This window comes from Carlito syrichta, unplaced genomic scaffold, assembly GCF_000164805.1.
Source record: "Carlito syrichta isolate Samal-C Ts95f unplaced genomic scaffold, Tarsius_syrichta-2.0.1 Scaffold305140, whole genome shotgun sequence".
In the NCBI taxonomy this organism is placed as follows: Eukaryota; Metazoa; Chordata; class Mammalia; order Primates; family Tarsiidae; genus Carlito; species Carlito syrichta.
In genome coordinates, this window is record NW_007249236.1 from 132,705 (window position 1) to 156,985 (window position 24,281).

A 24,281-nucleotide genomic window follows, 5' to 3' on the forward strand; every position below is an offset into this window, starting at 1 on the left:
ATAAAAACAAAGAACAGAGTACCACTTGTTCATAAGTGGATCTTGAACAATTATCATATACTATAAGAAAGGGACTGGCAGTACTGGAAAACTGTCAGAGAAGGGGAGGTGGGATTGGCAGTAGTGGGAAACTGCCGGGGAGGGGAGGGGACATACCTCATCAACAAGGGTACCTGCATAATGAACATTTGTATACCTAACCCTGAATTGTACCCCACATCTTTAAAATAAAATAAAATAAGAAAATTGTGGGATTATTCACCCACATACAATTTTGGTGTAAATTCATGTGTCCATAAATTAAAACCCCATATTGTATAATTTTAAATATAAGAAACAAGGATATCATATTAAATAACATTTTAAAAACAACTGTACTTCTTGTATGTTTATCTGGCTCTGCCATAATAAGCAAGGTTTTTACCTAAAATATTTGCTAAATAAATTATCTCTGTGGTAAAAATACCAACCTAAACTCATATTTTTTTCCCCCCGGAAATAGCTGGAGTCAGCTAGAGTTTAGGCTTTGTTTTGTGTCCCAACATGGGCTATTATCTCCAAGATAATTAGGACCCTCTTATTCTATTATTTTTTCATAGTCTTGGCAGGCCCCCCCAGTAGTATTAGATTTTTGTCATCTTGCTGCTTTCTTTGGAAAAGCATTCTGATTCCAAATAAATATGTGTATGGAGTGTTGCATTACCTTACACTGGTTTGTCACCAACAATCTACTGTTCAACATTCATTGTGTTAACTTGTAACAGAATCGCTGCCAAGGAGACAAATGGATAAGCAAGGACAGATGGATAACGATATCCTTAGAGACAGCAAGTAGCGGTTACAACCAATGTTCATGTCCGACATTAGTGTTTTTGCTGTTGTGGATTGATTAATACAGAAGCTATTGTCCTCTAACATGTAAATCTACGCACAGAGGAGAGCACAAGCCTCTGACCTGAGAAAGACTCAACAAGGTTTTAGAGACCACTAAAGGTCTCTAAGACAGCTGGTGAAGGTGGGATAAATTTATTCTGCAGTAAAAATTGATAATTTTTCTCATAACAGATGGACAGCGACTGGGTAGTCTTTCGAAGGCTGTCATTAGGGATATGTGAGAGAACGCCCGGTCCTGGAGTGGAAGCTTTGAAATCCCAGTTATTATTTACAAGATAGCTCATCTACAAACACCTATATTCATACCTCACTTGCAGAATGCCACAGTCTCCTTCTGACAGAGTGGGGCTCACCTGCCTGTGACGGGTCCTGGAGCCTAGCCTGGGGCCAACGTTTGTTGAAAGGACACACTCCCTGTAGCCCTCTCTGGGGCCTCTGATTGGCTGCCTTTTCCCCTCCTTTGTTAACGTCATCCTCCCCCCCCCCCAGTTTTTGAAGGCTGGTCAGGAAGGACACAAATGATATTTCCTTGCTGTCCTCTCCCTTTCTCTGAGCACTACAGAGTCAAACATATCTGTAATATGATTGCTAGCTATTAAAGATCCCTCTTTTTTATTTTTTGCTAGTTTTTCTATTTCTTGATTTATAATTTGTTTTAAATTTAAATATCCTGATTACTAAAATTTTATAAAATGTTATGTGTTGGAATATTTTCTTCTATACCAGCACGAATCTTGTACCTCGTAACTCCAAGTAATTGTATAAAATACTCATTTTACACTATAAAATAGTTTTTATTATTTACTTTCCTCTCTTCATGTTTGCTGTGTCAGAAGGAACATAGATAGCGTCAGGGTTAGGAACATATTCCAGTCTACCTCGGTTGGGATCCTGGAACCCCATTGACTAGCTCTGTGTTCTCAAGTTATCTGTTTTCTTCCAATCTCTCATTTTCAAAATGGAGCTATTATGAGGTAACGAGGATGAAATGAGTCAAATATGTAAAGCCCTTGAACAGTGCCTGGCTTGTATCTCATTCCATGTGTTTGCTATTATTATTACTAGGGTATTTGGTCTGATTTCTTTTTGTCTTTCGAGTTTCCATTCATTTCTCATTAAAAAATACTCTGACTATTATGAACTATACACATTTGGGTCTGTTCCTGGGCTCTCTATTCTGTTCCATTGACCTACTGGTCTCTTTCTAAGCCAGTACTTTACTATTTTAATTAGTGTTAGATGATGTTGAGTGTTGGTACTTGGTAGGACAAGACCCTCTTCTTATTCAAAATAGTTTTTGGCTAGTTTTGGTTCTTAATGCTTTCATAGAACTCTAAGTTTATCTTGTGAATTATGTGAAAATCTGATATTGATTGTAATTACATTTCTACATTTATTCGGAGATATTAAGCATACTTATGACACTGAATATTTCTTTCAGGCTTCAAAAATATTTTGCACATTTTTTCATGAAGGTTTTGCATTTCTTTCATCAAATATATTTCTACCTACAGGTGCCTTGTGGTTTTATGGTCAGTGTAAATGGATTCTTTCATTTTACATTTTATGTTTTCTAATTTATAGAAATAATTTATTTATTTATTTAGATGAAAGGCCTCACTTTGTCATCCAGGCTGAATGAAGTATAGTGACACAATCATAACTCACTGCAGCCTTGAAATCCCAGACTTAAACGATCCTCCTGCCTTAGCCTCCAGAGTAGCTGGGACTGCAGGCATGTGTCACCATGCTCAGCTAATTTAAATCATTTTTTGTAGAGATGTAGTTTCACTATGTTGTCCAGGCTTGTTTCCAGTTTTTGGGCTCAAACAATCCTCTCGCCTTGGCTTCCCAAAGTGCTGGGATTGCCGACATGAGCCACTGCACCTGGCCAATTTTGATTTTTGTATATTGATCTTGTGATAGATATTGTGTCCAGAAATCTTGTTGAACTCTTTTTTTTTTTTTTTGGTAGCGTGTCATAGGTTTGTTTTCTGTATTGGCTAGGATTTCAAGTGCTGTGTGGAATAGTATATAATAATAAGTGATAGCCGGGCTCGGTGGCTCAGCCTGTAATCCCGTGCCTTTGGGAGGCTGAGGTGAGTGGATTGCCTGAGCCCACGGGTTCGAGACCTGCCTAGGCAGCAAGACCTCATTTCTACAATAAATCAAAAAATCAGCCGGGCGTGGTAGCGCATGCCTGTAATTCCGGCTACTTGGAAGACTGAGGCGGAAGGATCGCCGGAGCCCAGCAGGTCGAGGCTGCGGTAGCCGGGAGCGGCCACTGCACTCCAGTCTGGGTGACAGAGTGAGACTCCAACTCAAAAAAAAAAAATAATAATAATAAGTGATATCCTTGTTGGGATGTCTGATTTGGATAAAATGTTCCTAAAATTTTATCAGTGGAGATTTCCCTTCCCTTCCCAGTATGCTGAGTATTTATCATGAATGGATACTAAATTTCATTGACTGTTTTCTTATTACTTATCATATTTTCCCCTTTAATCTGTTAATATGGCAAATCATAGATTTTCTAAATTTAAACTATTTTGAGATTTACTTTATTTAGTTTGTATTATGGAACATTTCACCATTCAGTTTGCAAAAATTCTAAGGGTTTGATAACCCACTTTATTGTTAAGGCCATGGGAAAATGGACTTTCTCATACACTGCATATAGAATTATAATTTATTCTACCACCCAATGAAGAGCAAGTTGGCAAATCTAACAAAATCTACAAAATTATAAATGCATAGACTCTTTTTCCCAATGATCTCACTTTTAGGAATTTATCCTTCAGATAGTCACATGTGTGAAGTGATGAGTGTGCACTTTTAACCACTGCAGCATAATTTGTAATAATAACAGATGATAAACAACCAAACTATTTACTTAAAAGAGACTAGTGGAGTAAATTATGAGTCACTTTACAATGAAATTTTAGGCATCTATAAAAAGGAAAAGAAAGCTTTCCACGTTCTCTATGGAAGATTTATGATTACATGCAAGAAGTAAGGTATACATGTTATACTTTTGTGTAAAAAATAGTGGCAACAAGAATACATGCACATAAACATACACAGGCATGTATTTACAAACAAAAGCACAGCAATAATTAATATTTATTGAAGGTGCTTTTTGTGATACGAATGTCACAAGGCACTGAAGATAAAGTATCTGCTCTCAGGAAGACTATATTTTTGTGGGGGGGACATAAAAGTAAACAAACAATAAATACATAATATAGTTCTTGTTGATAAGATAGATATTGTCAATATATCTATAAAGTTTCTATTTTATTTTCTATTCATTTCTTCAATCTTTTCTCATTCAAATGTGTGTTTTCATTTGAGAAAGTTTTCAGGATCATGTACAGAGATCCTGTTAGTTTTCTTAAATGGCTTCACAGAATTCCACTGTATGAATTTGTCACATTTTATACATTTCTCTAATAAACATATAGTTTGTATTTAGTGTTTTTTGTTCTTTTTCAGTTGAAGCTGCAGTCACCATTGTTGTATAATCCTTTTTGTGCACATGTGCCATGATTTTTCTAAAATACATATTTAGAAGTGGAATTTCTGGGTCTTTATAGGCATATTACGTACTTCCTGATTACCCTTGCAAGTGGCTTTTCTGAGTTATATGCCCACCAGTTACGTGTGAGTTTCTGTTTGCCTAAATCCTTCATTTGGTGATAGGCTATGCAACTTTTATTGATTCATTGCTTGTAGAACGGTGTCAGTTGTTGTTTTAATCTATGTTTTTTTGATAACTGATGACTTTGAATATACTCTCACATGCTTATGGGTCATCCACTACTTCCTCTTCTGTAAATTGCCTGTTCACACTATTTGCCCAGTTTTCTGCGGGGTTATCTTTTTCTTATTAATTTGCCAGAAGATTTTGGATAGCAATTATTTGTATATTGAATGTGTTGTATTCTCCCAGTGTTATCTTTTGACCATGTTTATTGTGTCTTTTAATATGCAGTACTTTTAAATTTTGATGTAGTCAATTATATCTTCTTGCAAATTAATTATATCAACATTATTTGTTGAAGAATCCACCTTCCCCCAACCAATGTGTGACAACATCCCTACCATATATCAGGTTCCCTTGCTTATATAAATTTGTTTCTGAGTTCTATTTTCTATACTACAGTTCCACTTCTCTATTTCTGGACCAATGCCACACTATTTTAATTACTACTTCTTAGTAATATGTTTTGATATCTGATATGAAGAGTCTTGTAACTCTTTTAAGAAATTTCTTGGTGGTTCCTGGCCCTTTGCTATTCTATCAGATCATATTGTCATATGACACAAAAGTTCTTTGGTGATTTTAGTAAGGAATGCATAAAATTATGAATAAGCTTTGGAAAAGTTTGCATTTTTATAATAATGATGATTTCTATGAAAAAAATTTCTATTTGTTTACATATTCTTTTATAATTCCACTGAAGTTTTAGAATCTTTACTCAAGGATTTACACATTATAGTTTTTGCTTTATTTCTAGGCATTTCAGGATTTTTTTTTCTATTGTGAATCAAAATTTGTTGCATTTTTTATTTTTCATGCTTCTTCTCTCCCTGAGTGTTCTCATGGGTGCAAATCTCTTTTATCCATCAAATACACAAATTTATTTCTGTCCCTTTCTTGAAATCTCTTAACCCACGTGACCAATCATTTTCTTTCGCAGCTATTTGGAGGCTTCACAAGTTTTTCAGACTGAATGTGTCTAACATTGAACTCTTTGGAGTGGCGTGGTCTTGGCTCACTGCTGCCGTGGATTTTGGCTAACCACAGTCTTGACCACCTAGCTTCAAGCCATCCTTCTGTCTCAGCCTCCCAAGTAGTTGAGACTGCATGCATGTGCCACCATGCCTGGTTAATTTTTGTGTTTTTTGTAGAGACGACGTCTCATTATGTTGCCCAGTCTGGTCTCAAACTCCTGGGTTCAAGTAATTCTTCTGCCTTGGCCTCCCAAAGTGCTGGGATTATAGGCATGGACCACCACTCCTGGCAGATTGAACTCCTGGTTCTTTTCTTCCTCCATCCCTAAACCTGTTCTCTCACCTTAATAAAAGGATCAATAATCTGCCTAATTTCTCTTGGAGACATCCTGGATGTCCATGCTTCCTTGTTTACATTCAAGCTATCTGCATGTTCTGTTCATTGTTGGGCTTCATTTCTTGCTCACTCTATCCTCTGATCTTTAGAAATTTTGAATCATATGCCAATGCTTATACTCCAGACTGATCTACTGGGTGGCATCATCAGGACTTAGGTTCTTATAACATCTCGCTTAACTTGTTTGGCACATAGTAAGTGCTCAATTAATATTTGTTGAATAAATAAAAGTCCAAAACTATAGTCTTACTTTATTTTCCTCAGCCTTCCCTACCCCAGTAGATTACTTTACTGGTAATTTACTTCAGCCATAAATCTAGCAGTCATTCTTGCCTTATCTTTTCCAACAAGCCCCACATCCAATCCATCTTCAGGTCCTATTAATTTTGCCTCTTACTCAAATCATTCTACAAAAAAGATACCTGCACGTGAATGTTTGTTGCAGCTCTATTCACAATAGCAAAAACATGGAACCAACCGTGTTGCCCATTGAAGCTGGACTGGATAAAAAAATGTGGTACATATACACAATGGAATATTATGCAGTCATAAAGAAGGACAAACATATGGACTTCACAGCAACTTGGATGGATTTAGAGTCTATAATACTTAGTGATCTATCACAGAAACAAAGAACAGAGTACCATATGTTCTCACTCATAAGCTGACTTTGAACCATTATCACGATGCTGTGAGAAAGAGATTGGCAGTAGTGGGAAACTGCCAGGGGAGGGAGGAGGGCTCACCTTATCAACAAGGGTACCTGAATAATGAACATTTGTTTACCGAACCCTGAATTGTACCCCACACCCTTAAAATAAAAATAAATAAATAAATAAATAAAGTTTTGCCTCTAAAATCCATTTCTACTGTCACTGCTGTAGTCAATGTCTCTGTCACGTGCCACTGGATTTTTTGCTTTCTGTTTTGTCCTTCTTCCAATGCAAGAAGACTGTGTGATCTTCATGAAGCACAAATAGGAAAGATTTATCTTCTCTAGTCAAGACCTTCCAACATCTCCCTATCCTTCCCACTCCCTAGCACAGCTTCAAGATACTGCCCAGTCTTACTTCCATCTTGCCCCAGTCTTGTTGTTCCCCTGCCTCTCTGTGCTCCAGCCACCCCCATCTCTTTTTTCCCAAGCATATCAAGTCTTAGGGCCGCTGTCTGGAAATCTCTCCTCTCCCATGTGTGGATGGCTCCCTGTTATCTTTTGAATTTCAAATTAAATATAATTTCTTCAGGAATCTTTCCTTAGTCCCCCCTCACAATCTAACTTTCTCTCACTGTTATAGTCTCTCTTAGTATCTAGTTCTTTTCCTTCAGAGCCCTAATCACACTTTAGTTATACATGGCGTGTACTACTCATGAGATGAGACATGATCTGTCAACGTCTTCTTCTCTGTACTCCAAGCTCTGTGAGCACAGCAGACTTCTGTGTCTTGTTCACTAATGTCACTTAAAGGTAGTCAATAGTCGGGCATGGTAACTCAGCCTGTAATCTCAGCACTTTGGGAGGCCAAGGCGAGAGGATTGCCCGAGCCTGGGGGTTCAAGAACAGCCTGGGCAACTTGGTGAGACCTCATCTCCACAATAAATGAAAAAATAAGCCGGGTGTGGTAGTGCGTGCCTATAGTTATAGTTACTTGGAAGGCCGAGGCAGAAAAATCACCCGAGCCCAGCAGGTGGAGGCTGCGGTGGCTGTGAGCTTTCCACTGCACTCCAGTCTGGACGACAGAGTGAGACTCCAACTAAAAAAATAAAAAGGTACTCAAGAAACCTTCCAATGAATGACTAATTGTTAGTATTGTATTTGGCTACATTCACCTTCAGTTATTTTATGTGTATATTCTTCTTTTTTTTTTTTTTTGAGTTGTACTCTCACTCTGTCACGCAGGCTGGAGTGCAGTGGCACATTAAAGCTACTGCAGTCTCGACCTTCTGGGCTCAGGCGATTCTTCTGCCTCAGCTTTCCAAGTAGCTGGAACTACACACCCAGCCTTTTTTTTTTAATTGTAGAGACGAGGTCTCACCATCATGCTCAGGCTGGTCTGGAATCCCTGGACCCAGGCAATCTTCTTGTCTCCGTCTCTCAAAGTGCTCAAAGTGCTGGCATTATGGGTGTGAGCCACCACGCACTGAAAAGCTATTGAAATTTTTGTTTGTTTATTTTTATTATTTATTTATGAAAAGTTGTGTTTATTTTTATGTATGTATGTATGTATGTATGTATGTATGTATGTATGTATGTATTTATTTATTTTGAGTCAGTCTTACTCTGTCATCTAGGCTGCAGTGGCACGCTCATAGCCACCGCAATCTCAATCTACAGGGTTCAGATGACCCTTTTGCCTGAGCCTTCCAAGTAGCTGGAACTATAGGCATGTGCCACCACAACTGGCTAATTTTTTGATTTCTTGTAGATGCGAGGTCTTGCCAAGTTGTCCAGGCTGGTCTCGAATTGCTGGGCTTAGGCAGTCCTCTTGCCTCAGCCTTCCAAAGTGCTGAGATTTCAGGAGTGAGCCACCATGTCCAGCCTCTGTGTATATTCTTTATACATGTAGCCTGATGTCATCTGGCCTTCTTTGTCAGTGGGGTTCATTGTGGTCATAAATCATTTATTGCCTCAGTAGCTCCTACCTGCAGTTCAGAGGGTCTTCAAATTAGCATCAGTAAATGTTCTCCAGGGTACTAATATCTCATCTATTCAAGGCAGGATCTGGATGTTTTCCCTCATGTGCAGGGGCCCCTGGCTCCTGTTCCAGCCCCCTGCAATAGTGCTACTTTGGAGGTGACTGAGAGTACCTGAGGGGGGTTGTAAGCTCTCCCATAGTGGACTGCCACATTGCCTCCTAACTGGTATCAGCTGGGATGGTCAGCTACCCAGAGATGCTACCATACAATAAATAATCTAGCTTCTTGCTGCTTTCAGTTGATATTGTAGAAACATTTTCTTATGTCAGTACAAACTTCATAAGCACCTTTTAAAATGGATGGGTACACTAGTTTCAGCTGGCAGAAGAAAAAAGAAAACATTAAAATGGATGCCTAATAGTCAATTGGTCTTCAAATGACTATCTAATATTTCCATGATTAACCAATTATTAGAACATAAATAAATATCAAATCCTTACTTCTTTTATTGTTTTTTTTTTTTTTTTTGCAAATATGCAAAGATTCCCAGCTGTCTTCTATTCTTTAATAAGCTAGGCAGACTTTAGGCAAGATATAGAATAATAAATGCTTCCCTTTTTCTGTTCTGGCGAATTCTTCACCACCCCTGTTTCTGGGGAATATGCAGAAATTAAGTTTGAGATTTTCCTACCAACCTCCCCCATCCCCATTAGTAAGTAAAATTCCACTTACTATTTTCCATGCATGTTCCTATAATTACCGAAAATATATTTTATTTCTGCCTCTCCTCATAGAATGAAAGGTTAAAAGATTTTATTGCTTTCAAGGTCACTGATATTCAGACAGTAAATATTAAATTGTAAAATGGAGGCAGGCTTTAACAAAAAGTCATTGAAGATTTATAAATATTTTAAGCACTGGAAGTTAATTCTTCATGCTTTGAAATAATTCAGTATTTTATATTATATTTTATATTTATAAATATTTGAATCAGGGTCTCACTCTGTTGCCCAGGCTGGAGTGCAGTGCTACGATTGCAGCTCACCTCAGCCTCAACTTCTCAGGCTCAGGCCATTGTTCCACCTCAGTCTCTTGAGTAGCTGGGACTACAGGTGAACGCTACCATGCCTGGCTAATTTTTTGAGTTTTTGTAGAGATGAGGTCTCACTATATTGCCTAGACTGGTCTCAAACCCCTGGGTTCAAGTGATCCTCCTACCTCAGCCTCCCAAAGTGGTGAGATTATAGGAGTAAGCCACCGCACCTGACCTAATATTTTAAATGTTAGATATTTCATCTGGTTCTTGAAACCAAATATATGAAAATTGCAATTCCTGATTACTCTCTTTCTTCTTTACAATTATTTCAAATCATTTGAAAAGACAGAGGGTGATGGTATGGGTTTTAAAGAGAAATTACAGCCATGTTTTAGAAGGAGTTAGGAGAAAGGAAAGGGAAGGCCTAGGAAGAACATGACTTCATTTCTTAAGCCATCTCTACTTTGTGACTTTATGGGGAAATTCTGTGTCCTATGGAAAACTTTCTTAAGTTGTTGAAGGGAACTCTTTTCCCATTCTGTTCCTTAAAGTGGAAACAAAGGAAGAGGCCCGAGATAGATACATTATTCTATCTTCACCCTTTCTCTGGTTTTAGGAATCCGTGGTGATGTCATCCTCTGGACTGTGAATGACCAGTTGATGATGTCACTGAGGCTCCATCTTCCCTGTGTGGACAGGGTGATATGGATTATAACAGACAACTGGTCTTACTGGTCACTTATGAGTTGTGTTGATTCTTATTTACCTATCTTCTCTGGGACTCAGTTTCTGTAAAATAAAGATAAATGTAATATTATCTACTTCCTAGGATTATTATCAAAGTTAAATAGATTAATAAATGTCATGTACTTAGCAGAGGGCCCGACTCATAGTGAACTCCGAATCAATAGTACTATTGTTAGCTATTATTAGCAACTGATGCTTCCCATTGGGTACGATTTAGAGAATATTAAAATAATGTATTTTTGTTCTTTATAATCCATAATTCCAAGTGGTCTGGCAGCTCACATACCAAGAATCATGCAAAACAACCCAGATCATAACATTTCCTCCATGGGGTAAAATTATATCCCTTCTGCCAAGAAAGCTGAGTCTTGGGTCTGGTGCTCTCAAGCGGAGGATAGAGGACATGATTGAGTCTTTGCCAGAGAGAAGGAGAGAGTGGAAAGAAAGGTCTTTTTGTCCCAAAGAAGAGTGGGAAGAGGGGAGAGAGAAAGAGATAACAAGAGAGAGAGAGACAGAGACAGAGAGTGAACATGGACATCTGCCTCCTTAGCTTCCTCAGGATGAAACCTCAAAGCCATGGTAGGTTTTGATATAGTGTGGTGGAATGCTCCAGATAAGCTGGAAATTGTGTGCATGTGTGTGAGGGGTGGTGACATACTTTGAGAGGAATAGTGTAGGGCAAGCTGCAAGGCTCCTGAAGAGGCCTGTCCTCAACCACAGCAAGTGCTCCTATGAGTGAGTGCACGGCTTTTCTTGGGAGGCAGTCTGGGCCAGTGGCCCTAGATAGGGCTCCTGGTTCCCCACACGCAGAGCATGGCATGCACGGGAACAAGACATTTCTTTAAAAATTTTTTTTTGAGTTGGAGTCTCACTCTGTTGCCCAGACTGGAGTGGAGTGGCACGCTCCAGGCCACCGCAGCTTCGACCTGCTGGGCTCCGGCGATCCTTCTGCCTCAGCCTTCCAAATAACTGGAACCAGACATTTCTTAGAGTAGATGTGGAGGAGCTGAGAGAACAAGCTGGATCAAAATAGGTTACTGAGTAGGGGGACTGATGACCAATGGCTTTGGTTGGGTCAAGTGGTAAGCAGCAATGTGTGTCATTCATGCCAAGGGGCCAGTGAGACCAAGTGAGGTACCCCGTGGAAGATCCCAGCAGAAAAGGATACCCATACCGGCCACCCCTTCCCTCACTGCCATGAGGATACTCAGCTTTCCCATACTATTATCGCCTCAGAAGGAAGAAAGATGTGAGAAATAGTCCAGTTAAGAAACAACTCAACCTGATTACAAACTAGGCAAAGATGGCTTAAACCAGAAGTGATCAAGTCACTATATTCAGAGGTTTGGCTGCTTTATCGCTTCCCCTTTCCCTGCCAATATTTAGCATGGGATGGGCTTGCGACATTGCATCAATTATGTAATTACAGAAAAATTAAAAAGTTTTGGTTTTTTACGCAATTGAGTTGAGTCTGAATAAATTTGAAATTTATTACTTTGTTAACTTAAAATTATTTTCTTAAGTATGTTTTAAACATCCCTTTCTTAATCGATATAACATATTAATAGGTCTTAGAACTGCTCATTGTCTTCTTTTGGAGTTTTGATATGTGAAACCAGAATATTGTTCTCACATAGGGTTCAGATCCTGGGTAGTCAAGGTAATAGCTTTTCTCCTGTTCTTCCCACGTTGAGTTTTTTATAACAAGAGAAAAGCAGACCATTGCTTATGGTTCTGATGGATCAGAATGATGAGAATTGAAGAACTGTTCTGTTTTCCAAACACTGACCTGCATCTACCCTTCATTCTTCAGAGTCTGTACCCATTTGTATATGTGACTTCCTGTGGTACCATGTAGATGTGAGGGGGATATGGGCTGCAACATCAACTTAAAACTTGTATTGTCTTTTCTTTCTAGAGGCCTACCTGGAATTGAGGGCCGTTTGCAGTTTTATTGAATAATTACTCCACATCCCAATTGCCTTTTAAGAAAGAATAATAGAAAAGAAGGAAGGATAGGTGGAAAAAAATGAAGGAAAGCTATTTTTTACACTCATGATTCCAATTTCTACCTATGGCCTCGTAGAGAATTATAAAGCTGTGTTTTAAAGATACCTATGACAATGATGGTTCCATAGGTCCTAGTGCCATCTCTAGGATGTGTAATGAAATGTGCGCATACTGATTAAAGCTTCCTAATTAATTTGCATGAGTTAGGAAAGATATATTGTGTTCACAAAATCTTTTTTTTTCCTCGTAAGACCAGTTTTATTACTTTCAAGATAAGTTAGAAAGGTCTCTTCTCTCACAGAAACAAAGAACCCAGTATCACATATCATAAGCGTGCCTTGAACAACTATTGTAATTACTATAAGAAAGGCATTGGGTAGTGGGAAACTGCCAGGGGCGGGTAGGGGTGGAATTGGCAGTAGGGGGAAACTGCTAGCAGGGGGAGGCACACCTCAACAACAAGGGTACCCGCGTAATGAACATTTGTATACCTAACCCTGAATTGTACCCCACATATTTAAAACAATTTTTTTTTTTAAAAGAAAGGTCCCTTCCTTCTTAGTTAAACAGACATTATTGACTGAATCAGAACAGTTTCCAATGGAATGTGGAACTGCTAGAGGGCATCTGGGGACAGGCTGCAAGCGACCAAGAGCTCCTGCAGCTATTGTGAGAGGCACCTTTTTTTCCTTCTTGCATTTTTAATCAAGTGTCTACTGAACACCTATTCTGAATAGGAATTGAACAAGGCCTTAAGGACAAGAAAAATTTAAGGAGACAGTGAAATAATAAGGATAGTACTCAAGTTTCTAGATATTCTTCTTGAATTGTAGAAAGGGCAGCAAAGGAAGGAGGCAAGCATTACTCTTTGGGGGAAAGTGAAGGCTCCCCAAGGAATGACTTGGCTTTGAGCTAAGCCTCAAGGCAATGAAGGCCTTAGAGTGTAACTGAGTGTGAAAAGAGCCCTATGGGACAAGTTTCAAAGGCTTGAAATAATCCTGCCTCTTGGGAACTGGGAGCAGCTAGGTTGGGTTGGATGCACTTAGAGGAGGGAACCTTCCTGAATAAAAAACCTTATTATTAAAGAAAGATAATCTTCCCTATAGACTTTTGCCTATATCTTATTGACTGGAATGTGGTCACATTGGGAGTTGTATACATTTAACAGGACATATAGCACCCTCCAAATAAAATCAAGGTTTGCTGTTGAAGCAGGGGGAAGTGGATGTTGGGTAGTCAACTAGTCACGTTGGCTATTAAAAGTTTGCTACTTTTATTATCATATGATGTTGAAGATTTTACTTCTCTAGGCCTCAACTTCCTCATCTGTTAATTGGGGATACTAGAGACTAATTGGAAGTGTTATTTTGGGAATAGGAAATGACAGATGTAAAACATATGGAGCATAGTAGGTGCTTAAGGTGGGGAGATTTGGGATCTCCTCTCTCTGGGTCATTTCCTTCACTTTCTTCTCCTTCTTTGAGTACTTGCCTCATTTTTCTCTTCTTTTTAGTTTTAGAATATATGGAAACATCTGGAAAACCTGGAGAAAAATTATATTTTACAGTTTGAAATTTAGTTATTTTTCTCTTCATCTTGCCAGACAGTTCATTATGCTTGCTCTGCAATTAGGTGGTATCTTTTGTGAAAATGTCATGCAGTGTTTATAATAATTTGTTTTTAGCCACTAAAGTATGTAAAGATGTGATTAATGCTTAAATTAAATGTCATCATAGGCACACTGTGAGATAAACAGAATGTGTGTGGAAGTTAGCAGAATTAGACAGGTCATTCAAATGAATTCTCACTTGGTGAAAGGGAAATGGAATTTATTAAGCAAGTTATTTACATTAGCTACAGTGCTAGGTTTGGTTCTTATTTTATTTAATACTTTCAATGACCCTCTGAGTTAAGTATTGTTAATGTTGTTATTCTTCACTTTTAGGTGAGGAAACAATTAGGAATTGTATTTAATTGCTTGTAACTGAAATAACAGTGGTTTAAACAAGGTTGACGTTTCTTTGTCTCTCTTGTAAAAGGTGTTCAGTGTTCAAGAGTCCAGGTCTAGAGTAGCCAGCTCTGCAGAACTCAGGCTCCTCCACTCTAGGTGCTCTGCTATGTGGCTTCACCTGTGAGGTGAAACTGTGATCCAAGATGGCTGCTGCATCCAGTATAAATTGTTAGATTGTGGTATGCACACATTTTAGTCTTCACTAGATAATCCCAAATTGTTTCCAGGAATGCACAATCTTTTCAAGCACACAGAATGAGGCCATAAAGCAAATCTCAACAAATACCAAATTCATTATCATACAGACTACTTTCTCTGACTACATGCATTAAAATTAAGTCAATGTAACAAAAATAACTCCATACTTTTGGAAATTTTACAACTGATTTTAAAAAATAATTGGTAAATCCAAAAAGAACTCATTCATATTTAAAATGCAGTGAAGATAAAAAAATTATGTTAATATTTGTGATATGCAGCTAAACTTGTACAAAAGTTATAGCCATAAATGTAAATGTGAGAAGCATTTGACTCAATAGATAAAAAGAACAAGATCATAAAATTAAAGAAAATGAAAGAAAAGATATAATAAGCACATATAGAAATCAATATAGGAAAAAAAGAGCAAAGACATGAAAATCAATACCTTGTTATTGAAAAGATTAATGAAGCAGATAACTTCTGACAAGATTACTGAAGCAAAACGAGAGAAGATACAAATATATACTAAACACTATATAAGTAGTGTAATTATAAATTTATTATTTTTATTTTAAAAACCATAAGAGGATATAATAGAGAGCATGTCTATGATGTTAAAACTTGAAAAACGAATGATTTTTTTCAAATGATATAAATTTGAACAGTATATAAGGTATGGTCCTGCTTTTAATTAACTATGTATTTGCATGTAAATATTCTCAAAGAAAAAATGTTAAAATATTTTTACAAGTGATTAACTATGGGGTAAGAATTCAAAAATCTGTATTGTTTTCATCCAACCAAGTTTTTTAATTTTCAGTAGTGATTACAGATCTTTTTTTTTTTTTTTTTTTAGTTGTAGTCTCACTCTGTTGCCCAGGCTGGAGTGCACTGGCACATTCACAGCCACCCCAGCGTTGATCTGCTAGGCTCTGGCGATCCTACCGGCTCAGGCAATCCACTCGCCTTGGCCTCTTAAAGTGCTAGGATTACAGGCTGAGCCACCGAGCCCAACCAAATATAGATTTTAAAAGCAACAAAAGGACTGGAGGGAAGGAGCTGCAGAAGCTCCTTTGTGTCACACTGATCACAGGTGGGGTGCAGTGTGTTGCTCCTATGTTTTTTTTTTTACTTGCCACAGAAAAGAATTTCAGAGAGAGTCCAAAATACAGTTTAAGACAGAATTTATTAGAAAGAAAGAGGCATGCTCAAGAGAGAACATGAGTCCCTTAAGAGGGGCTACATTCTTGCCTTTGACAAAAAGCTTTATATACTCTCACAGTGATTATGAAGCAAACCATGAGCCAAGAGCAGTGGGCTGCAGGTATCTGGTCATTAGTTTTAATTACCATCTTTCCACCTTCTAAGGTCACAAGTACATTCTAAATAATTAAAGTTATTGCTAACTAGGTTTGGACTTTTTTTCTTAGAACACCATGTCCGTGTTTTGGGTAATTCCCTATTGTTTCTTTGATTTATTACACTGGTAGATCCACATTCCAGCCCACAGGGTGTGCCTGGTCAGTTGGGTGAAGGTCATGTACCCATAAGAAAGATGTCTGAACATTTACCTTATTTTAATTTAAACTTATTTACAAAGACTGGGCTCGGTGACCTAAGCCTATAATCCCAGCACTTTGAGAGGTCAAGGTGAGAGGATTGCCTGAGCCCATGAGTTCAAGAACAGCCTGGGCAACATGGCAAGACCTCATCTCTACAATAAAAAAACCCAAACACCCAAACAAAAAAAACTTATTTACTTTAAACTTATCTATCTCTATATAACCTGCACTGAATAACCTGCCTCAACACTGCCTCAGAACTCATCTCACACTTATAATCTAGTTCACCATAAATCTTCTAGCTCTGGTAGGGAAGTCCTGGCCTCCATATTATCAAGTCTCCAATCTCCATTCTCCACCTTTCTCTTCTAGAGTGATCTGTTTCCCCAACTTTCAGTCCTTTTCATCCTAGGACATAGACCTATAGGTCTATGCAGCCTTATCCTATTCCTGTGCCCATCTTCAGTGCCCTGAAGTCCAGTTTGGGGCCAAGACCTGGATTCCTGTTCCTCTGGGAGGAGGGTTGAGCATATAGAAAGTGCAAAGCTGTGTTGGACCTGGTTAAAAAGCTTGGGATCTTGGAGTCACACAGATGTGAATTCCAATCCCCTGCTGCCTCTTATTGGCTTTATGAACTCGGTCATATTCCTTAGACTCTGTCATAGTTTTTTTTTGAGTTGGAGTCTCACTCTGTTGCCCAGACTGGAGTACAGTGGCCACTCCCGGCCACCGCAGCCTCGACCTGCCGGGCTCCGGCGATCCTTCCGCCTCAGCCTTCTGAGTAACTGGAACTACAGGTGCGCACTATCACGCCTGACTGGTTTTTGATTTATTTTAGAGACGAGGTCTCGCCAAGTTGCCCAGGCGGGTCTCGAACCCGCGGCCTCAGGCAACCCACTCACCTCAGCCTCCCAAAGCGTGGGATTACAGGCTGAACCACCAGGCCCGGCTAGACTCTGTCATCTTTAGTTCGTTGATCATAATGCCAAGAGGCGGAAGGATTGCCGGAGCCCAGCAGGTCCAGGCTGTGGTGGCTGGGAGAGGCCACTGCACTCCAGTCTGGGTGACAGAGTGAGACTCCAATCAACAAAAACAAAAACAAAAACAAAACAAAATAACGTATGTAAAACAACCACCATACAATAGGTGCTCAGTAAATGTTACTTCTTTTCTTTGCCTTAGTTATTTGTCTCACTAAAAGAATAACTTTAGACAAATTAAACTTAACAGAGTTTAATTGAGCAAATAATTCACGAATCAGGCAGCCCCCCAGAGCCAGAATAGGTTCAGAGTGACTCTAAGGCTGCCACATTTATGAACAGAAACCAGAAATGAGGTACAGAAAAAGTTGGATTGGTTACAGCTTGGCATTTACCTCATTTGAACAGTTTGAACAATTAGCCACCTGTCATTGGGCAAAACTCTGTGGTTGCTAAAAGAGTAAGTTACAGTCTGTTCACACATCCAGTTAGATTACAGTTCACTATGTAGGGAGACCTTTAGGCCAAATTTAAAGTATGTAAAAAAAAAAAAAAAGCAGCTTTAGGCTAAAATGATTTAAGAGCTTGTATTTCCAACTCATTTATTCGTAATTCTGGTGTGTTGGGAAAGTTTGACTCTTGTGTATATTGCAGCATTTAACCTGTGAAGATTAGCATTTCCAAATTGGAGGGTGGTGTGGGGCAAACAGCTGGGGAGGCAGTGTGTAGTACTAGTCAACCATGTACCCCAACTAAATGCTACATTTCTATTATGAGGGGAGTTAGTAGGCCATAGTCTTTCCGTACAATGCAAACATTTTACCAAGGAGAGGAAAAAAATTTTATTTTGATAGATGGATGAATTTTCTGGTGGTTGACTTAGGACAATGGCTGGGTTCTTCTTCCAGGGAAGAGAATTACTTTTTCCTTTAGTACTATGTATTAATGGATAACAAGAGGTGAGACTGCCCCCTGCTGGAAATGATGGGGGAAGGTGGTGAGTGAGGGAAATTGTCACAGAATAAGAAATAGAACTCCTCTCCCCCCCACACGTAGAGGAACCACATGGCTGAGCAGGTGTCTGGATGGTCATAGAGTGAGCCCAGGCATCACGTTAGCTAGAGTAGTGAGTGAGAATTGAGAGTTCAGACAGAGCAGGAATTCAGAGTCATAGCTGACTTAATATCTCCCTCCTACCCCATGCCAGTGGTTTTTAAAAAATGTTGGTGCAACACTGTAAGTCCAAACTTCACCTGCACATAACTTACTTATGTAGTAAATTCTCACATGCACTCCACAACTAAAATGCAATTCAGTGAAATAAAAGAAAGTTGGGACAAGTGTTTGATGTTCTGTTATTTGTAATGGATATCTGAGCCATTTGGAAAAGATGCCCACAAGGTTAGAGGAATTGGGGATGTCTGGGTTGCTTGTGAAAAGTTAAGTAACATAACCTTCATGTGCCGGTACCTGAAGAAATCATTCCTGCTGGTTAGTCCTGAAGTGTCTCATTTCATTACTTCCTACAGGAGGAGAAACTCTAGCTAAACTTAGCAACCTTGTGGGACTTGGGGAGGGGCTTGGCAGATCTTCAGGGTCTTTTCCATGAATCAGACCCTGTGAGTCAGCTGTAGTTTCTCAGTGGTCTACAAATGCTTCTTTGGATACCTCTGATTAGCAAAATTTGGAAGTTTTCGTCTAAAAGGCTGCTATTCATCTATCTCTCTGAATACCTCCACTGATCCTTCCTCTTGTAGCTTAAAGGTAGTAGGTCCATTACTTCTTTTGGGAGTCTTCCTTTGCCTGGCTACTCACCACATAATAGGCATCTCTTCCATGCTCAAGGTTGTGCCTCCTTCCTTGATGTGAAGGACGCCCAGGATGACTGCTCTAACTCCTAAGTTTTGGATGTGCGTTTCCTCCTGGATGTCATGGGCACTTTAAATTCATGGTATCCTAGATCAATGATATGATGTCCCTCCCTCTCATCTGTTTAGACCTCTGATCAATTGGTGGCATGACTATGTTCCCAGTCCCTAGGGTCAGACACTACCCAGTAGCAGGTAACTCTTGTCCTACCTCATCCCCTATACCCTGGCACCATTCCCTCTCTCACACTCTGCACTGCCAAGAAGGTGAGGGCTCTTAGGAGTACTATAATTTACCCCTGTGTATATTTGCTTAGTTATTAGTCATTCCCATTCTTTCATAAGCTCTTATATCTGGCTGCTAAATCTTAGGTTCAGATGAAATGTTTTTGCCCACAAAGTTTTATCTGGCCCTTCATTTCAACAAATAGTCCCTGCCCCTGTGGTCCTCCCAGGCCATTTTAGCATCATGTTCTCTTGGTCCAGAGCATGCTGCCCTTGTATTGCCCTCACCTCCTTTAGATTGCACTGGTGTAACATTCCTCTACCCACAATGAGGGAACTGGATGTTTAAGATTCACCCCCTTGCTCACCTCAGTGACTTGTACTTATTTGGGCTCAATAAATGAGTTTTGTGACCATTGGGATATTATGTGTATTCTAGCCACATACTGGCCACATTTTCAGCTGGTGGACTGGACTAAGCATGATTCAGCTTTGTGTTCACCATTGCAACTGAGAACTGTGCCTGGAACAGCCTAAGTATGCAGTAAATGTTGAATTAAAGGGATGAAGTTAACTTCATTAATCATTTAGCTTTTATAGTACTTTGAAGAACTCTAACATGAAAAGTTTTGGATTAAAAAAATAAAAGTTTTGGCTAAAGCAGATGAGCCTATGAAAGAAATTGAGAAGAAGGAACTAGATCTTACAGAATATAATATCATAAGAAAGAAAAGCGTTTAAATAGAGAGAGGGACCAAATAAGAAGACAACTGGTTTAGCAGCATGGAGTTCTCCGGGGAGCTATGGAGTGTCATTTTTCCTTGGGAGGAAAGGAATAGGAGCCGGGGTGGAGTGCATTGAGAAGTGAGTGAGAAATATAAAAATGAAGGAAAAAATTATGATAATTTTTCAAACAGAAATTATAGAATTATAGAAAGGAGGAGAATAATAGGGAGGTAAGTAGATGTGGGAGTGGGATCCAGAGAGGATTTTCTTTTAAAATGAGGCATACAAGAGTATGTTTAAAAGCTGACAGAGTGGGGAAGACCTTCTTAAGCAAAATATAAAACACTGAATATGAATTAAAATTTTAACTACATAAAAAATCATTTTTGCAAATTGGGAAAGAACATTTGTAACATACATAACAGATGTAACACATCACTTGGACTATCACAAACTGAGGTGCCAAAAAAATGTACTTGCAACTTCTCTCTACTTGCTTCTCAGCTCTTATTTCTACTTGAGGAGGAAGACAACCATATCAGCAAACAAAACAATTGAAATATTCCCTTAATGTAATTTCATTTTTAATGTATTCACCCTAATAACCCAGATCATATGTTCCATCTTCAAGGAATCCATCTCTTCTCCTTGACTTTTGTAGATACTTCTATTGGTCAATATAGCACTGTTTTGTAATTACATACTGTACTGCGCGCATCTGTGTCTCCAACTTGACCTTGAGTTTGTTGAGAGCGGAAACAGTCTCAGTACCCAGTATCTGCCCAATCACCCATGCATATTTGTTGACCTTTGTTGATTAGTAGTCATGTAAGTCCCCCGTGGGCTTCAGCGTTTCAAAGTGTTAGGTAGGACTATTTCTGCGTTTGTCTGAAAGAAACATTTTCAGTCCTACAGCAGGTGCCATCCATCTTGCCCCTTCTTAGTCAGGCCCCACCTTCTCTAAATATAACTATGCTCTGACTAGCACCATAGATTAGTACAGATTAGTTTTGCCTGATTGCTTTTTGTCAGAATCTCTCTCTGTTGCCCAGGCTGGAGTACAGTGGCACAGCCATGATCTCCTGGGCTCAGGGGATCCTTCTACTTCAGCCTCCTAACTAGCTGGGACTACAGGTGAATGCCCCACACTCAGCTACTAATTTGTAGCAATGAGGTCTCATTATGTTGTCTAGGCTGGTCCTGAATTCCTCCACTCCGGTAAATCTTCTGCCTCAGGCTTCCAAAGTGCTGGCATTACAGATGTGAGTCACTACACTGAGCAGTTTTACCTGTTTTTGAATCTCATATAAAATGAATCATACAGTTTGCATTCTTTTATGTCTGACTTTTTTGGTTCAAATACTGTATCTGTGAGATTCAAACATGATGTGTGTATCAGTAGTTTGTTGTTTTTCCTTGCCGTGTAGTTTTGTTTTGTTTTTGTTTTTGTATGAGTGTTGATTATGGTTTTCATAATAAACGTTTTCTGGTTTGTCTTTTTAGAAAAAGTTCTCTCCTAAATCTAGGATATCATTTAGCCCAGAATATGTTTGGTTTTAAATATTTTCCCTATCCTATAGGGAGGTCTCTAAAACACAAGGAAAACAAAAGTCCATGTTCCTCTTTCTCTTAGAAAACGCAATTCGAAAAATACACAAATAAAAATGAACGGACTCTCAAAACTGAGTTCCTTTTCATAGGGTTGGGCAGGACATTGATCTGGCAGGTCTTTGGACTATGGGAGAGCAGGGAGTGGGCTTCCCGCGCGCAGAGCTCGCTTGCCTGATGTGCGCTGTGTCTCTCCCTGTCTCCCTGCATCGACGATTTCCAGTGAGATGAGTCAGAAAACGGGGAAGGAGGGTCCCAGGCTCTCCAAAAACCAGAGGTTCTCCGAGCACTTCAGCATACACTGCTGCCCGCCCTTCACCTTCCTCAACTCCAAGCGGGAGATCGTGGATCGGAAGTACAGCATCTGCAAGAGCGGCTGCTTCTACCAGAAGAAGGAGGAGGACTGGATCTGCTGCGCCTGCCAGAAGACCAGGTGAGTGGCCGCACCGCCCCCGCGGCACTGGGCGGGGCGCTGGCGCCAGTCTCCGGGCTCGCGGCTCCGCGAGGCTGGGGCCGCGGGGCTCCGCAAGCCGCTCTCCCCCGAGTCCCCTGACTGCCGCCTCCCGGTTTGGTTCCGACACGGCAAGGCACTCCGGGGAGACTGGAAGGTGGGAGGGGGAGCAGGACCTTCTTCCCCGTTTCCAGTTCCTGCCGGCCTCCCTTAAGCCGCAGAGGAGAGCCATGGCTCCAGCTTCCAGCTTCTTTTGGCCCTCTCAGAACCAGCCGCCGTGCAACGTCCCCTCAGAGGCCCAAGCAACAGCCAGCTGCGCCCCCCGCGGTGGTCAGAGCACCAGCCAAGCCACGGTCCCCTCCTCCGAGGTCTGAGCGTCAGCCACGCCCCCGCCCCGAGGCCCGACCACCGCCGGCCAAGCAGCGCCCCCCTCAGAAGGCCAAGCAACAGCCGCGCAGCAGCCCCCTCAGAGGGCCAGGCGCCAGCCGTGGGGGGTCTCCCATCAAAGCTTCTAGGTTCTGGTAACACCATCTCTTCCCTTTTGTTCCCCCAGTCCTAAGGTTAGTAGCTGCTTCCTGTATTTACTAACATCCAGGCTATCCCAACGGCTCTCTTTCAACCTCACCAAACCTGTGTAATCAGCTCCCTGCATTAAATCCCCTCTGGTTGAAATACCTAGTGTGGCTTCTGTTTTCCTCCTAGATGCTATTGCCGCATCCTTCAGATGGCTGTGTCCGTTGCTTCTTTTGTCTAATAGGGAACAGAAGTCATTAACTTATCAATTCAGATTATTGGCCACAGTAACAGATTCAACAAACGAGTACCTTGATCCTCATGCCTCAGAGAGGAGGAATGGTGACTCTAGCAGAATATCTGCGTATGTAAAAGGAGAGGGTCATCCATCTTATTCATCTGTTCTCCCAACACACTTCATCTGATGTCAATCTCAGTGGCAATACCATCCAGGCATTCAGTTATTCAGCAAATCCTATTGTATACCTATAAAATTTTATATAGTGTTCTGGGGGAAGGGAATATGACAGTGAACAAGCCATGGCATTTGAGATTCACCAGAACCAAGTAAGAGAATAGTTGTCACACTGTAGGGGGTCAGTTTCTACTATTGTTATAATCAGTATGTACATTGAATCATGAGAACCCTGAGCAGGAAGTTATTGACTCTGGCACAGGAGTTTAGGGCTTTACAGAGAAGACTAGGCTAGGATAAGTAGATGATAGAAGGAAGGTGGCCTGTGTAGCAAGAAAAGGAGAGCCAGAGAGGCACACATTCACCTGATTTATCTTAGGTAAGCCAGCTTTTAAAAAAAGACTTCATTTTTAAGAGCAGTTTCAGGCTCAGAAAAACTGAGGGGAAGGTATAGAGCTTTCCCCTATATCCTCTGCCCCAACCTGCCTAATTTTTTAATCATTTTACTATCTGGAAATGAATTTGTTTTATAAGGTACTAACAGGTGTTCACTGTATTTGAGATTCTCACTTCTACCATTACACTCAGCATCTGTACAGTACATTACTGTGTGTAGATGTCACATGATGTTTACTGATTTAGTGGAAGAAGAATGAACAGGGAGCATGTTAAAGATGCCCCCAGAGAATCTGGTTTGTTAGGTCTTGGCTAAAGCCTGGGGATATGCATTTTCTTTCTTCCTTCCTTCCTTCTCTTCTTTCTTCATTTCCTTCCTTCCTTCCTTCCCTCCCTCCTTCCTTCCTTTCTTGTTGGGGTCTCACTCTGTCACCCAGACTGGAGTGCTGGGGCAGGATCATGGCTCACTACAGCCTCTAACTCCTGGGCTCAATTGATCCTTCCACCTCAGCCTCCCAAGTAGCTGGGACTACAGGCAAGCGCCTCCACACCAGCCTTATTTATTTTTATTTTTTTGTAGCGACAGGATCTCGCTGTGTTTCCCAGGCTGGCCTCAAACTCTGGGGCTCAAGCAGTCTTCCTGCCTTGGCCTCCCAAAGTGCTGAGATTACAAGTGTGAGCCACAACACCCAGCCTGGGATATGCATCTTTAACAAGCACCCTCTGCCCCAAGATATATTTACATAGGCAGTACACAGGCTATATAATGAGCAACAATGACTTAAGTCATCTATAAATAAATAATCCAGCTTGTTTGGGGATGTGTAGTAAAGAAATGTGGACAGTACCAAATTTATGGTACCAAAGGTG

The 24,281-nt window shown here is 40.2% G+C and overlaps 1 protein-coding gene across 7 annotated transcripts in view; it reads left to right on the plus strand.

Annotated features, from left to right (window-relative positions):
• MOBP (myelin-associated oligodendrocyte basic protein) overlaps positions 1-22,759 on the plus strand; it is a 38,851-nt gene extending 16,092 nt beyond the window's left edge. For 4 of the 7 annotated variants that reach the window (XM_021714001.1, XM_021714000.1, XM_021713999.1 and 1 more), the window contains 2 exons: positions 21,860-22,069; positions 22,354-22,759. In XM_021714001.1, the coding sequence (XP_021569676.1) occupies positions 21,864-22,069; positions 22,354-22,612 (465 nt within the window). In that variant the 5' untranslated portion in view covers positions 21,860-21,863 and the 3' untranslated portion in view covers positions 22,613-22,759. Of the gene's footprint in view, positions 1-21,838; positions 22,074-22,281 lie in introns of those variants that run through there. The other 3 variants (XM_021714002.1, XM_021713998.1, XM_021714004.1) reach the window with 3 other exon arrangements.
• The last annotated feature ends 1,522 nt before the right edge of the window (positions 22,760-24,281 follow it).